The sequence below is a fragment of the Coregonus lavaretus genome, assembly GCF_964263955.1.
Source record: "Coregonus lavaretus genome assembly, contig: HAP1_SCAFFOLD_7519, whole genome shotgun sequence".
NCBI lineage: Eukaryota > Metazoa > Chordata > Actinopteri > Salmoniformes > Salmonidae > Coregonus > Coregonus lavaretus.
Genome location: NW_028166744.1, coordinates 10,001 through 26,240, shown reverse-complemented (window position 1 = coordinate 26,240; position 16,240 = coordinate 10,001). Strand labels below are relative to the sequence as shown.

The 16,240-nt window shown below is 44.3% G+C and overlaps 1 protein-coding gene across 1 annotated transcript in view; it reads left to right on the top strand.

Moving 5' to 3' along the window:
- Positions 1-1,501: 1,501 nt before the first annotated feature.
- The window catches only part of LOC311114358 (uncharacterized protein), a gene marked incomplete at both ends in the record, with an annotated part of 22,849 nt that continues 8,110 nt past the window's right edge, over positions 1,502-16,240 (top strand). Inside the window, 10 exons of the mRNA XM_084189619.1 lie at positions 1,502-1,661; positions 2,164-2,331; positions 5,794-5,976; positions 6,856-7,081; positions 7,245-7,378; positions 7,750-7,870; positions 8,322-8,485; positions 8,708-8,901; positions 10,369-10,474; positions 11,514-11,654. Of these exons, the coding sequence (XP_084045745.1) occupies positions 1,502-1,661; positions 2,164-2,331; positions 5,794-5,976; positions 6,856-7,081; positions 7,245-7,378; positions 7,750-7,870; positions 8,322-8,485; positions 8,708-8,901; positions 10,369-10,474; positions 11,514-11,654 (1,597 nt within the window). The remainder of the gene's footprint in view (positions 1,662-2,163; positions 2,332-5,793; positions 5,977-6,855; positions 7,082-7,244; positions 7,379-7,749; positions 7,871-8,321; positions 8,486-8,707; positions 8,902-10,368; positions 10,475-11,513; positions 11,655-16,240) is intronic.

Here is a 16,240-nt window from a genome sequence, read left to right as displayed (position 1 = left end):
GACTACTGTTCTGACCCTCCCTTCTATAACATTAGACTACTGTTCTGACCCTCCCTTCTATAACATTAGACTACTGTTCTGACCCTCCCTTCTATAACATTAGACTACTGTTCTGACCCTCCCTTCTATAACATTAGACTACTGTTCTGATCCTCCCTTATATAACATTAGACTACTGTTCTGACCCTCCCTTCCATAACATTAGACTACTGTTCTGACCCTCCCTTCCATAACATTAGACTACTGTTCTGACCCTCCCTTCTATAACATTAGACTACTGTTCTGACCCTCCCTTCCATAACATTAGACTACTGTTCTGACCCTCCCTTCTATAACATTAGACTACTGTTCTGACCCTCCCTTCTATAACATTAGACTACTGTTCTGACCCTCCCTTCTATAACATTAGACTACTGTTCTGACCCTCCCTTCCCAAACATTAGACTACTGTTCTGACCCTCCCTTCCCAAACATTAGACTACTGTTCTGACCCTCCCTTCTATAACATTAGACTACTGTTCTGACCCTCCCTTCTATAGCATTAGACTACTGTTCTGACCCTCCCTTCTATAACATTAGACTACTGTTCTGACCCTCCCTTCTATAACATTAGACTACTGTTCTGACCCTCCCTTCTATAACATTAGACTACTGTTCTGACCCTCCCTTCTATAACATTAGACTACTGTTCTGACCCTCCCTTCTATAACATTAGACTACTGTTCTGACCCTCCCTTCTATAACATTAGACTACTGTTCTGACCCTCCCTTCTATAACATTAGACTACTGTTCTGACCCTCCCTTCTATAACATTAGACTACTGTTCTGACCCTCCCTTCTATAGCATTAGACTACTGTTCTGACCCTCCCTTCTATAGCATTAGACTACTGTTCTGACCCTCCTTCTATAACATTAGACTACTGTTCTGACCCTCCCTTCTATAACATTAGATTACTGTTCTGACCCTCCCTTCCATAACATTAGACTACTGTTCTGACCCTCCCTTCTATTTATTGTCAACTCTCCATTTCACAGCTTTTTCTCTTATTGAATTAAACTCCGACATTGTCCTTTTTGCCTCAGTGGATCAACGTGAACTTTTTCTGCCCAAGTTCCCAAAAGCGTTTGTCAGTTGGTATGTATTTGACACACTACAGTTAGACCTTAAAGCTGAGGCTACACATTAACACCAGATACAAATAATGAAAGAAAAAAAACCTAAATGTAGCCTATAAATATGAATTGCACAATAATGATATATTTCTGACATTTGTATGCATTGTTTTCTCCTTATTCAATCCGCCCAGCACCCACCCACCCGCCCTTCATCCACACAATTTCTCATGACCCTCAACCCACCAGTCCCGCGGATATAACCACGGGGGACTGCGGGGTTATGACTCAACCCCGCGCATCGCTATTTGAAATGTCACAATACGTTTCTATAAATATTTTAACAGTAATTTACCTCCATGTATCTGCCTCCATATCTCCATCAGTCTGCGGCGTAGCCTGGAGGACAAGGAGCAGAAGGTGGTAGTCCTGGAGGTGTGTAAGACCTCCCTGCAGCAGGAAGTGTCCAAGCTGAGGAGCACCATGAGAGAGCTGGAGAAGTCCCGACTGCAGGCACGCAGAGAGCTGCAGGAGCTACGCAGACAGGTGGGGCTTCATCTTGTTGTTGTTGTTGTTGTTGTTGTTGTTGTTGTTGTTGTTGTTGTTGTTGTTGTTGTTGTTGTTGTTGTTGTTGTTGTTGTTGTTGTTGTTGTTGTTGTTGTTGTTGTTGTTGTTGTTGTTGTTGTTGTTGTTGTTGTTGTTGTTGTTGTTGTTGTTGTTGTTGTTGTTGTTCTTCTTCTTCTTCTTCTTCTTCTTCTTCTTCTTCTTCTTCTTCTTCTTCTTCTTCTTCTTCTTCTTCTTCTTCTTCTTCTTCTTCTTCTTCTTCTTCTTCTTCTTCTTCTTCTTCTTCTTCTTCTTCTTCTTCTTCTTCTTCTTCTTCTTCTTCTTCTTCTTCTTCTTCTTCTTCTCCTCCTCCTCCTCCTCCTCCTCCTCCTCCTCCTCCTCCTCCTCCTCCTCCTCCTCCTCCTCCTCCTTCTTCTTCCTTCTTCTTCTTCTTCTTCTTCTTCTTCTTCAGCCTCTAATCAGTCTCTATCTCTACCTTCTTTAGGTGAAGATCCTAGAGAGGGAGGCTGCCCAACAGATGGAGGAGCTGGGAGAGCTGCAGGCCAGGGTGTGTCAGGAGGAGGTGAAGGAGGAGGAGGCGAGGAGGGAGGCTTTCAGTCTTAAACAGAGAGTCCTGGAGAGCGAGGCGGGCAGGGAGGCGGCCATCAAGGAGGTAAGTTACCATAGGAGGCCCACAGGGCAGGGGGGAGGGGGACAGGGAGGGGGACAGGGAGGCCGGCAGGGAGGCTGCCATCCTTGATGAAAACCTGCTCCAGAGCGCTCAGGACCTCAGCCTGGGGCGAAGGTTCACCTGCCAACAGGACAACGACCCTAAGCACACAGCCAAGACAACGCAGGAGCGGCTTCGGGACAAGTCTCTGAATGTCCTTGAGTGGCCCAGCCAGAGCCTAGACTTTGAACCCAATCGAACATCTCTGGAGAGACCTAAAAGTAGCTGTGCAGCGACGCTCCCCATCCAACCTGACAGAGCTTGAGAGGATCTGCAGAGAAGAATGGGAGAAACTCCCCAAATACAGGTGTGCTAAGCTTGTAGCGTCATACCCAAGAAGACTCAAGGCTGTAATCGCTGCCAAAGGTGCTTCAACAAAGTACTGAGTAAAGGGTCTGAATACTTATGTAAATGTGATATTTCAGTTTTTTTATCTGTAATACATTTGATAAAATTTCTAAAAACCTGTTTATGATTTGTCATTATGGGGTATTGTGGGTAGTTTGATGAGGGGGGGAAAAAACGATTGAATACATTTTAGAATAAGGCTGTAACGTAACAAAATGTGGATAGGGGTCTGAATACTTTCTGAATGCACTATATGTAACATACAGGAAGTAATCCGCTATACAGCCTGGATAATAACATGCTACAGAAAACATCACCTCCAGTCACACCTATCTGCAGAAAACATCACCTCCAGTCACACCTATCTGCAGAAAACATCACCTCCAGTCACACCTATCTGCAGAAAACATCACCTCCAGTCACACCTATCTGCAGAAAACATCACCTCCAGTCACACCTATCTGCAGAAAACATCACCTCCAGTCACACCTATCTGCAGAAAACATCACCTCCAGTCACACCTATCTGCAGAAAACATCACCTCCAGTCACACCTATCTGCAGAAAACATCACCTCCAGTCACACCTATCTGCAGAAAACCTGCAGTGCTTACAGTATGGGGAGGAAGGGCCGAGGATGTTCTACTGAATAACCTTTTGTCAGCCTGGCTGGCGTTTAGCCTTGACATTTTGTTGTGTTACAAAGTGGGATTAAAATGGATTTCATTTTTTACATTTTTTTTTTTCAATCAATGATCTACACAAACTACTCTGTAATGTCAAAGTGGAAGAAAAATTCTAACATTTCAAAAAATATATACAGTACCAGTCAAAAGTTTGGACGCACCTACTCATTCAAGGGTTTAACTTTATTTTTTACTATTTTCTACGTTTGTAGAATAATAGTGAAGACGTCAAAACTATGAAATAACACTTATGGAATCATGTAGTAACCAAAAAAGTGTTAAATAAATAAAAAGACATTTTATATTTGAGATTCTTCAAGTAGCCACCCTTTGCCTTGATGACAGCTTTGCACACTCTGTCGATGTGCCCTTGAGCAAGGCACTTGACCCTAATTGCTCCTGTAAGTCGCTCTGGATAAGAGCGTCTGCTAAATGACAAAACAAATAAAAATAAAATAAAAATATGTTAGAATCAACTTTGGCAGCGATTACAGCTGTGAGTCTTCCTGGGTAAGTCTCTAAGAGCTTTCCACACCTGGATTGTGCAACATTTGCCCATGATTCTTTTCAAAATTCTTCAAGCTTTGTGAAATTGGTTGTCAATAGATTTTCAAGTAGATTTAAGTCAAAACTGTAACTCGGCCACTCAGGAACATTCACTGTCTTCTTGGTAAGCAACTCCAGTGTAAATTTGGCCTTGTGTTTTAGGTTATTGTCCTGCTGAAAGATACATTAATCTTCCAGTGTCTGTTGGAAAGCAGACTGAACCAGGTTTTCCTTTAGGATTTTGCCTGTGCTTAGTTCCACTCCGTTTATTTTTTATCCTGAAAAACTCCCCAGTCCTTAATGATTACAAACATACCCATAACATGATGCAGCCACCTCTATGCTAGAAAATATAGAGAGTGGTACTCAGTAATGTGTTGTATTGGATTTGCCCCAAATATAATACGTTTTATTCAGGACAAAAGGTGAATTGCATTGCCACATTGTTTGCAGTATTACTTTTGTGCCTTTTGGAATATTTTTATTCTGTACAGGCTTCCTTCTTTTCACTCTGTCATTTAGGTTAGTATTGTGTAGTAACTACAATGTTGTTGATCCATCCTCAGTTATCTCCCATCACAGCTATTAAACTATGTAACTGTTTTAAAGTCACCATTGGCCTCATGGTGGAATCCCTGAGCGGTTTCCTTCCTCTCCGGCAACTGAGTTAGGAAGGACACCTGTATCTTTGTAGTGACTGGGTGTATTCCTACACCATCCAAAGTGTAATTAATAACTTCACCATGCTCAAAGGGATATTCAATGTCTGCTTTTTTTAAATTTATTTTTACCCATCTAGCAAAAGGAGCTCTTTGCGAGGCATTGGAAAACCTCTTTGGTTTTATTGTCAAATATGTGTTTAAAATTCACTGCTCGAATAAGGGATCTTACAGATAATTGAATGTGTGGGGTACAGAGATGAGGTAGTCATTCAAAAATCATGTTAAACACTATTATTGCACACAGAGTGAGTCCATGCAACTTATTATGTGACTTGTTAAGCACATTTTTACTCCTGAACTTATTTAGGCTTGCCATAATGAAGGGGTTGTGTACTTATTGACTTATTTCAGTTTTTTACAGCTTTTCATTTTTAATTAATTTGTAAACATTTTGAAAAATACAATTCCACTTTGTCATTTTGGGGTATTGTGTGTAGGCCAGTGACAAAAAGTCTCAGTTTAATCAATTTAAAATTCAGGCTGTAAAACAACAAAATGTGGAAAAAGTCAAGGGGTGTGAATACCTTCTGAAGGCTCTGTCCAACATATTACATCTCTATTTGGCCCTGGGGTTTAGTGTACTGACACTTCATCTTGGATTGGTACATATCTGTAAATAACAAACTGCCCAATTGTTACATTTTTACAGATGCTCTTATCCAGAGCAACATACAGGAGCAGTTAGGGTTAAGTGCCTTGCTCAAGGGCACATCGACAAATGTTTTTCACCTAGTCGGCTCAGGGATTCAAACCAGTAACCTTTTGGTTACTGACCCAACACTCTTAACCGCTAGGCTACCTGCCATCTGTTATGGGGGCAAATTAGGGTATTAAAAGGGTGCAAGTCTTCAACTTGTGTTGGACATCATGGCGTTAGATAATGGGGATCCTGATAAAATTTTAAAACTCTAATTTAAAATTCAAATAAAATGTAAAATTCAAAAGCCTTTCCTCTTTTCATTAAATCACAATTCAAATCACAAGGTATTTAAAGATTTAGACAATGTCTCAAAATACTGTACAAAGAGAATAAAAAATAAATAAAAACAAGATCCTTCCCATAATGCCCCTCTCCTCTCTCCATTTCCTGTTTCTCTCCTTCAGGCCTGCGGGCTGCAGCGTCGTGTTGTGGAGCTGGAGGATGCGGAGCGTCAGATGAGGGAGGTGCTAGCGGAGAGAGAGGCGGGACTTCAACAGAGTCTCCTCCTCCACGGTGAAGAGACCTCAAAATTAGTGGTAGCTCTAGAGGAGCAGGCTACTCAGGTAAAGACACGTATTACTAAGATGGTGAGTTAGCATTTCCCATAGGAATACATGTCACATGCTATCACGCTAACTATAGCTCGGCGCAGTTGTATACTAGATAGCTACGATACACATGATGAAGAGCAACAGCCTTAGTCAAGTATCTGCAGATGTGTACTGGGGTTTCCCCCACTCTAAAAATTGTATATTCCTCACGACGATATGTCATTGGGTTTATTGAAAGCACGTGTCTGTTGTGTCTCCCGAGTGGCGCAGTGGTCAAAGGCACTGCATTGCAGCGCTAGCTGTGCCACTAGAGATCCTGGTTCGAATCCAGGCTCTGTCGTAGCAGGCTGCGACCGGGAGACCCATGGGGCGGTGCACAATTGACCCAGGGTAGGGGAGGGAATGGCCAGCAGGGATGTAGCTCAGTTGGTAGAGCATGGCGTTTGCAACGCCAGGGTTGTGGGTTCGATTCCCACAGGGGGCCAGTATAAAACAATTAATAATGTATGCACTCACTAACTGTAAGTCGCTCTGGATAAGAGCGTCTGCTAAAATGTAAATGTTTAGTTCAATGAAATAGGACCCTATCTACACGTTTGGCAATGTTTGATCTATAAATAATAATATGCCATTTAGCAGACGCTTTTATCCAAAGCGACTTACAGTCAGTCATGCATGCATACATTTTTTGTGTATGGGTGGTCCCGGGGATCGAACCCACTACCTTGGCGTTACAAGCGCCGTGCTCTACCAGCTGAGCTACAGAGGACCACGATAGAACTATACTAGTTCTATGGTCTCGCCCATCAACCCACAGCAGGTGATCTCGAAGTACACAATGCAACACTGTTTATTTTTTTGTGTGACCGCTAATGCTAATGACAGAACCCTCTTGGTTCCCCAACCCTTCCCCAGGTCGGGGAGCTCACCCTGCATGTTAGCTTGGCAGAGGGCCGCGCTCAGGCGCTGGAGGAGCAGCTAGGAGACGGGGATGCCCAACGCAGGGAGCTGGAGCACAGGCTGGTCGGGCTGACCTCTGCCCTGAGACGAACCCTCGGGGTAGGCCGCACCGGACAGTCACAGACCCCTGGGTCCAGAGGACGCAGCCCCTCCCCCTGGAGAAGTCGCTCACCTGTGAAGGGTGTGATGGCCACTCACTAATGCCGTAGAACAGACCAACACTCTTTGCAACGATTGACAATGACAATGATTCTGGTCTCAAGCTAACGTAACATAAAATAATAATGTTAAAAAAAAAAAATAGGTGTCTCAGTGAGTTGGTCTTGTTTCTCTATCTGTAATAGGTGAAACCAGCGGATCTACAGGAGGTCCTGCGTCATCCCCGTCCCGTAGCGATGAGGGGGAGCTGGATGTGGAGGTGGTGCAGAACGCCCTCAGGGACTTCCACCAGGAACTTAGAGACACGAAGAGAGACAGGGTACTGTACATGTGCAGCTCCAGCATCACTCAGTACTTTTAAGGCTAACAGAAGATGCATGTCCTTTCACTGTCTACAATGTCGAGAGACTTGCAGTCCTCAGTACTGATAGAGCGTTATCCAGTCCCTCCAGGATTCCGCAATCACAATCCATTTTTTTTTTGCTAAATCAACAATCCCTGCATATTATGCGAGGATTGCAAATTTGACCAATCATCATTTCCGCATAAAACAGTCAAATCATCGCGATATTGTCGCAGAAATAATTTTCTGTAAACGCTTTCATAGAAACCATAGGCTGCTTTTTGAGTCTACTTCGTGATCATGTTGTTTTTTGAGTGACTGAGGGTTCGGTTCCTGTCACCCTGCAGGATGAAGCTAAGGCCCAGGTGACCAGTCTGACCCGGCAGGTGGCTGAGCTACAGAACAGCCAGGACAAGTCAGGCACCAGGCTGCAGCAGCTGACTAAAGCCCTGAAGGAACTGGAGGAGGGTGAGAGAGAGCAGGGCCTGTTACGGTCCACATTTTTGAGGACTGAAAGTACCGTGTTCAAGTTCAAGCTGAAGTTTATTTACATCCACATAGCGTTCAATACAAAACTGAAATCCATGAGCATAGGGTTAAGTGCCTTGCTCAAGGGCACATCAACAGATTTTTCACCTAGTCGGCTCGGGGATTAGAACCAGCAACCTTTCGGTTACTGGCACAACGCTCTTACCCACTAAGATACGCCTATGCCATTGGTATGCTCACGTCCCCGAGCCGACTAGGTGAAAAATCTGTCGATGTGCCCTTGAGCAAGGCACTTAACCCTAATTGCGCCTGTAAGTCGCTCTGGATCAGAGCATCTGCTAAATTGACTAAAATGTAAATAGATGTTCATAAATGGTTAAAGGAGACTACATTTGTATTGTTTGGTGGGTCGTCTCTGTGTGTCGTCCAGGGAAGAGAGAGGTGTCGGAGCAGCTGTACGGGGCTCAGACCTCCCTCTCCCTGCAGGAGGAAGTGACACGGCGAGGGGACAGGGACAGGAAGAGCTTGGCAGAGGAAGTAGCTAAACTCAAGACCAGTCTGCAGACCGCTGATGCTGATAGTAGGGCACTGCAGGTACCGTTGGCTGAGAGTGATCAAACCTAACGCTGTTTAATATTCCGTGTTTCCCCTTTGAATATGTATTGACTGACCATGGATGGGGGGGGGGGGGTCTGGAGGCACAACGTGACAAATGTTACATTTCATTGATTGGTTGATTGATTGACTTACTGATTGACTGACTGACTGACTGATTGACTGGCTGATTGACTGGCTGGCTGGCTGACTGATGCCCAGGAGAAGCTGGATCGTTCTCGGGATGGGGAGGCTCGCTGTGAGGGAGAGCGTCGGAGGCTGAAGGAGGCCCTGGAGACAGCGGAAAGCCGGGCGTCTCGTCTGGAGCTCACCCAGAAGACCCTAGAGGGAGAGCTGCAGCGGGCCCAGCGGAGAGCAGCCGAGCTGGAAGGAGAGGTGACAGCCCTGGGCGAGAGGTAATTGTTTTCCTGTATTTATAATCTGGTCTTTATATTATATTCATGAGATAGTTATCACTATCAGTGAATCCTGTCAGCCACAACGGAAATAAGTTGTTAATAAATCAATTTTTTTGTCATTTAGCAGATGCTCTTATCCAGAGCGACTTACAGGAGCAATTAGGGTTAAGTGCCTTGCTCAAGGAAACATCGACAGATTTTCACCTAGTCGGCTCGGGGATTAGAACCAGCGACCTTTCAGTTATTGGCACAACGCTCTTAACCACTAAGCTACCTGCCACTAAGTCCCCTATTCAGGGGACTTTGAGCAGTTCTGGACCAGTTACGACCAGTATTTCTGTGTACAGCACGCTCTGTGAATGGCGCAACATCAATTGCTTTTCACTCCATAAAAAGCGCTGGTTGTCCCGATAAATATGCACTATTGCAAGTGCAGCTGTGAGATTCACAGACACAGAAAATCGTTAATTTGCACAGGAAGCGTCATGTCGCATTTTCTGGCCTATCCAGACAAAAGGAAGAATTCCTGTGCCCTGTGAACCTCGTAGCTAAAACGAGAGAGTCTAGCAGAGAGTCTAGCAGAGAGTCTAGCAGAGAGTCTAGCAGATGCAACAATACTAGTTTCATCTCACTATGATATTCTCAGATGGAGTTAGAGCTCTCAATGTGAAATGTTTTAATTTAAACAAGACCACTTCGTCTTGGTCACAGATGGACTAGTCTGCACACATTTGAATGGTGTTTGGCAGAAAAGTGTCAACACTAGGAGGTCCCGTCCGGTTGACAGAGAGGTAGATAGCCCGGGAGATGGGCCTGGCTCGAGGCTAGCTCAAGGCTAACTGGTGCTTGCTAAGGGGCAATGGAAATTAGCCAACGACAACAGCCATTTGGTTGCCGCTAGCTGGTTGCGATGATCCGGCGCTAGGGTCCAGTGATTCCGGCAGAAAATCCGATATGCTCTGGGTCGATAGGTATAATGGTGTCTCTGCGTCGCTCAGAGGACGTTTGGCAGAAAAGTCTCTGTCATCAGTTATATGAAAGGGTGCCAATATTCTGCTGTCATTAAGTATGGTCATATTTATTTTACACTTATAAGAAAGGTGAATATTATAATAAGTCATTTATAATTTGATTGTTACTGTATTTAAAAAAGCATTTTAGTAATTTCAAGACCTTTTTCCCCACTTATGTTGAATTGGAACTACATCATATGTGATATTTCATATTTGTACAATGTACTTGAGGTTATGTCCTCAAAAGTGTGACACCTCAGCAATTTATAACTATTTCTAATTGTTTATATGGCCCTCTTCATTAAAAATATTTTACTTTTGGGTATGTCTATTTACGGGGGAAATCTACATTTTGTTATCCTCTGTCATTTTAAATGCATTGTATCCACGTGTGTCGTTGGATTGTGTTTTTTTATTTTTTATTGTGAAATAAATCAAATCAAATCAAAAGGCTAGCAGAGCTGAGGAGAGAGCTGGGGGAGACTGAGGACCGGGCGGCTGGGCTGAGGGTGAGCGAGGAGAGGCTGGCTAAGGCCCTGGCCTCGGCTGAGCTACAGGTATGTTCTGCTTCCTGTTAACTACTCATGTCCCCTTTAAGAACGGAGCACTGTGACCTTTTACCGCAGTGGGCTAAATCAGGGGTAACACGGCGTGTTTCTTGATAGTCTTAAACAAATCTACTTTGAAACAGAAGTATCCACCTCACACACATGGTTATGGGCTTAAAGAAAATAAGACCCCTGTACCAGGTCAGATATAGAGTTGAAACGTATTACATTATGAGTTTGCATCCCAATATTACACTATATATACATCACAGAAGACTGAAATATAACAAAACAATTTAACATAGAAACACCAGATTTTAATTACAGTATGTATGAAAAATATTTATAACGTTCCACCCATGAGGCCACTAGAGGGCGATTTGGTCATTTGACTGAAGGAAAGGGCTACGATGCCAAAAGCACAACTATGGAAATAAGTAATTGACTTTATTGTATTATCCTTGATAGTTAATAAATTCTCCCTCCCTCCCTCCCTCCCTCCCTCCCTCCCTCCCTCCCTCCCTCCCTCCCTCTCTCCCTCCCTCCCTCCCTCCATACATCTATCCACCAACCCATCCATCCATCCATCCATCCATCCATCCATCCATCCATCCATCCATCCATCCATCCATCCATCCATCCACCCATCCATCCATCCATCCATCCATCCATCCATCCACCCATCCATCCATCCATCCATCCATCCATCCATCCATCCATCCATCCATCCATCCATCCACCCATCCATCCATCCATCCATCCATCCATCCATCCACCCATCCATCCATCCATCCATCCATCCATCCATCCATCCACCCATCCATCCATCCATCCATCCATCCATCCATCCATCCATCCATCCACCCACCCACCCACCCACCCATCCCTCCATCTACCCACCCACCCACCCACCAATCCCTCGTTCCCCCCCCCCCCCCTCCATCCACCCACCCCCTCCCTCCCATCATCCATCCACCCATCCATCCATCCATCCATCCATCCATCCATCCATCCACCCACCCACCCACCCACCCATCCCTCCACCCAGGAGGGCCAGCTGAGAGAGCAGCTCCAGGGGTTGTCGGTCTCTCTCAGGGACAGTAGTGCCACTGCAGGAGCCATGCAGGAGCAGACCACCCAGCTACAGAGGGCTCTCACCGTCTCAGACCACGACCGCAGGATCTTGCAGGTAGGAATAGTATGAGTCCCAAATGCCCACCCTACTATTACCTATATCAGGGGTATTCAAACTCTTAGTTCCGGAGCCTGCTGGTTTTCTGTTCGACCTGATAATTAATTGCAGGTCTAAATCAGTCCCTGATTACAGGGGGGAAATGAAGAAGAAGAAGAAACGCAGTGGAACTGGCTTTGAGGTCCAGAGTTGAGTTTCATGGCCCTATATAGTGCAGTGTCTTTGACCAGGGCCCTGCACCCTATCCCCTATATAGTAGTGCACTAAATATACAGTGACGTTTTGGGACACAATGTTTGTCACCGAACCCCACCCACCTGCATGTGGTCCTCTGTAGCTCAGCTGGTAGAGCACAGCGCTTGTATCGCCAGGGTAGTGGGTTCGATCCCCGGGACCACCCATACACAAAAAATGTATGCACGCGTGACTGTAAGTCGCTTTGGATAAAAGCGTCTTCTAAATGGCATATTATTATTATATTATGTATTGTCTGTGCAAGGTGGAGATGTCCTCTTTTAAATTGGTGATTTGAACTCCAAGAGAATATTCATGTGGGGGGCAAAAGCCTCACATAATTTTAACTTTGTGTAAACATTTAGTTACATACATGTTTTCCAACCCCACCTAACCCAGGCTGTATATTTGAAACTTCAGAAAATAACATGAAATACCTTAAAACCATTACTGCTGTTTGATTTACAGTCCAGCTATGTAACCTTTTCAGTTTAAAGTTTTTTTTTTTTTATTTACTTTTGCTGCAGCTGTTGCTCTAAAGGACCTGAAGGAACAGGGTTACGTCCCAATTGGCACCCTATTTCATATACAGTCCCACAGGCCTCTGGTCAAAAGTAGTGCACTATGTAGGGAATAGGGTGCCATTTTGGGACTCGGTGCGAATGGCGCGATGAGCTCATTAATTTTCCCTGAGTTCCTCAGGAGAGCCTTAAAGACCTAGGTTGAAGCTGCTGCTTCAAATATGCTGTGCAAACAAAAACACTGCAACTCTTGGTATAAATCTATTTTATTTTTGCTCAGGTCCTGTCAGCCAATAAAAAGCTACAAACTAAAAAAGTCTCTGCCTCTTGCCCACATCTGTGAACCGATTTTTTTAACAGGGTCGTTAGCAATTGATTTTTAAGAATATTTATCGCGCCGACCTAGCTCAAATTCTAGACGTTGGATTAAAATGAGACTATAGCGTCCATAAAGTGACCATTGGATGTAAAACATGCAGTATTGTAGGTGCAACAGTTTTTATTAAATGTATAATTTATCGCTCTCACGTGCTCATTTCTGTCCGTTAAGAACTATCTTTTTGTGGCATTTCTGTCTGTTAAAACCTATATTTTTGTGGCATTTCTGTCTGTTAAGAACTATCTTTTTGTGGCATTTCTGTCTGTTAAGAACTATCTTTTTGTGGCATTTCTGTCTGTTAAGAACTATCTTTTTGTAGCATTTCTGTCTGTTAAGAACTATCTTTTTGTGGCATTTCTGTCTGTTAAGAACTATCTTTTTGTAGCATTTCTGTCCGTTTAGAACTATCTTTTTGTGGCATTTCTGTCCGTTTAGAACTATCTTTTTGTAGCATTTCTGTCCGTTTAGAACTATCTTTTTGTGGCATTTCTGTCCGTTTAGAACTATCTTTTTGTAGCATTTCTGTCCGTTTAGAACTATCTTTTTGTGGCATTTCTGTCCGTTTAGAACTATCTTTTTGTGGCATTTCTGTCCGTTTAGAACTATCTTTTTGTGGCATTTCTGTCCGTTTAGAACTATCTTTTTGTAGCATTTCTGTCCGTTTAGAACTATCTTTTTGTGGCATTTCTGTCCGTTTAGAACTATCTTTTTGTGGCATTTCTGTCCGTTTAGAACTATCTTTTTGTGGCATTTCTGACAACGCTAACCCCAGAGAAACTCAGAGTTCTAACATCATGTTGGTTGCTCGGCAACAACCCAGCTTCTTGCACCATGCTGCCAGTCATAAGAAGTGTATGGATCAAACCTAGGCTACTGTATATAGCTAGCTACAGTGCATTCGGAAAGTATTCAGACCCCTTGACTTTTTCCACATTTTGTTACGTTACAGTCTTATTCTAAAATGGATTAAATAAAAAAAATGTATCTCATCAATTTACACACAATACCCCATAATGACAAAGTGAAAACAGGTTTTTACAAATTTTTACAAATTTATCAAAATAAAAAAACTGAAATACCTTATTTACATAAGTATTCAGACCCTTTGCTATGAGACTCGAAATTGAGCTCAGGTGCATACTGTTTCCATTGATCATCCTTGAGATGTGGTCCTCTGTAGCTCAGCTGGTAGAGCACGGCGCTTGTAACGCCAGGGTAGTGGGTTCGATCCCCGGGACCACCCATACACATAAATGTATGCACGCATGACTGTAAGTCGCTTTGGATAAAAGCGTCTGCTAAATGGCATATTATTATATTATTATGTTTCTACAACTTGATTGGAGTCCACATGTGGTAAATTGAATTGATTGGACATGATTTGGAAAGGCACACACCTGTCTGTATAAGGTCCCACATTTGACAGTTGTGTCAGAACAAAAACAAAGCCATGAGGACGAAGGAATTGTCCGTAGAGCTCTGAGACAGGATTGTGTCGAGGCACAGATCTGGGGAAGGGTACCAAAAAATTCCTGCAGCATTGAAGGTCCCCAAGAGGCACAGTCCATCATTCTTAAATGAAAGAAGTTTGGTCATCAAGACCCTTCTTAGAGCTGGCTGCCCGGCCAAACTGAGCAGTCGGGGGAGAAGGGACTTGGTCAGGGAGGTGACCAAGAACCCGAAGTCACTCTGACAGAGCTCCAGAGTTCCTCTGTGGAGATGGGAGAGACTTCCAGAAGGACAACCATCTCTGCAGAACATGGTAGAGTAGCCAGACGGAAGCCACTCCTCAGAAAAACGCACATGACAGCCCGCTTGGAGTTTGCCAAAAGGCACCTAAAGACACTCAGACCATGAGAAACAAGATTATCTGGTCTGATGAAACCAAGATTGAACCCTTTGGCCTGAATACCAAGCGTCACGTCTGGAGGAAACCTGGCACCATCCCTACGGTGAAGCATGGTGGTGGCAGCATCATGCTGTGGGGATGTTTTTCAGCGGCAGGGACTGGGAGACTAGTTAGGATCGATCATCCATTTCACATGATATGTTATGAATTACAATTCGTATGATATGTTACGATTTCCAAATTTGCAAACTCCAAGGGATGTCATGTGCCTTTTACTGAGGAGTGGCTTCCGTCTGGCCACTCTAAAATAAAGGCCTGATTGGTGGAGTGTTGCAGAGATGGTTGTCCTTCTGGAAGATTCTCCCATCTCCACAGAGGAACTTTAGCACTCTTTCAGAGTGACCATCGGGTACTTGGTCAACTCCCTGACCAAGGCCCTTCTCCCCCGATTCCTCTGTTTGGCTGGGTAGCCAGCTCTAGGAAGAGTTTTTGGTGGTTCCAAACTTCTTTGATTTAAGAATGATGGAGTCCATGCTACAGACATTTTTTGGTACCCTTCCCCAGATCTGTGCCATGACACAATCCTGTCTCGGAGCTCTACGAGGGCCCGACGTCCACAGGTGGGGGTTGTGCTTACAGCCCAACACCGTGCAGGACGTTTGGCATTTGCCAGAGAACACCAAGATTGGCAAATTCGCCACTGGCGCCCTGTGCTCTTCACAGATAAAAGCAGGTTTACACTGAGCACGTGACAGACGTGACAGAGTCTGGAGACGCCGTGGAGAACGTTCTGCTGCCTGCAACATCCTCCAGCATGACCGGTTTGGCGGTGGGTCAGTCATGGTGTGGGGTGGCATTTCTTTGGGGGGCCGCACAGCCCTCCATGTGCTCGCCAGAGGTAGCCTGACTGCCATTAGGTACCGAGATGAGATCCTCAGACCCCTTTGTGAGACCATATGCTGGTGCGGTTGGCCCTGGGTTCCTCCTAATGCAAGACAATGCTAGACCTCATGTGGCTGGAGTGTGTCAGCAGTTCCTGCAAGAGGAAGGCATTGATGCTATGGACTGGCCCGCCCGTTCCCCAGACCTGAATCCAATTGAGCACATCTGGGACATCATGTCTCGCTCCATCCACCAACGCCACGTTGCACCACAGACTGTCCAGGAGTTGGCGGATGCTTTAGTCCAGGTCTGGGAGAAGATCCCTCAGGAGACCATCCGCCACCTCATCAGGAGCATGCCCAGGTGTTGTAGGGAGGTCATACAGGCACGTGGAGGCCACACACACTACTGAGCCTCATTTTGACTTGTTTTAAGGACATTACATCAAAGTTGGATCAGCCTGTAGTGTGGTTTTCCACTTTAATTTTGAGGGTGACTCCAAATCCAGACCTCCATGGGTTGATACATTTGATTTCCATTGATAATTTTTGTGTGATTTTGTTGTCAGCACATTCAACTATGTAAAGAAAAAAGTATTTATTAAGATTATTTCATTCATTCAGATCTAGGATGTGTTATTTTAGTGTTCCCTTAATTTTTTTGAGCAGTGTATATATATATATATATATATATATATATATATTCCTGTCCACATGCA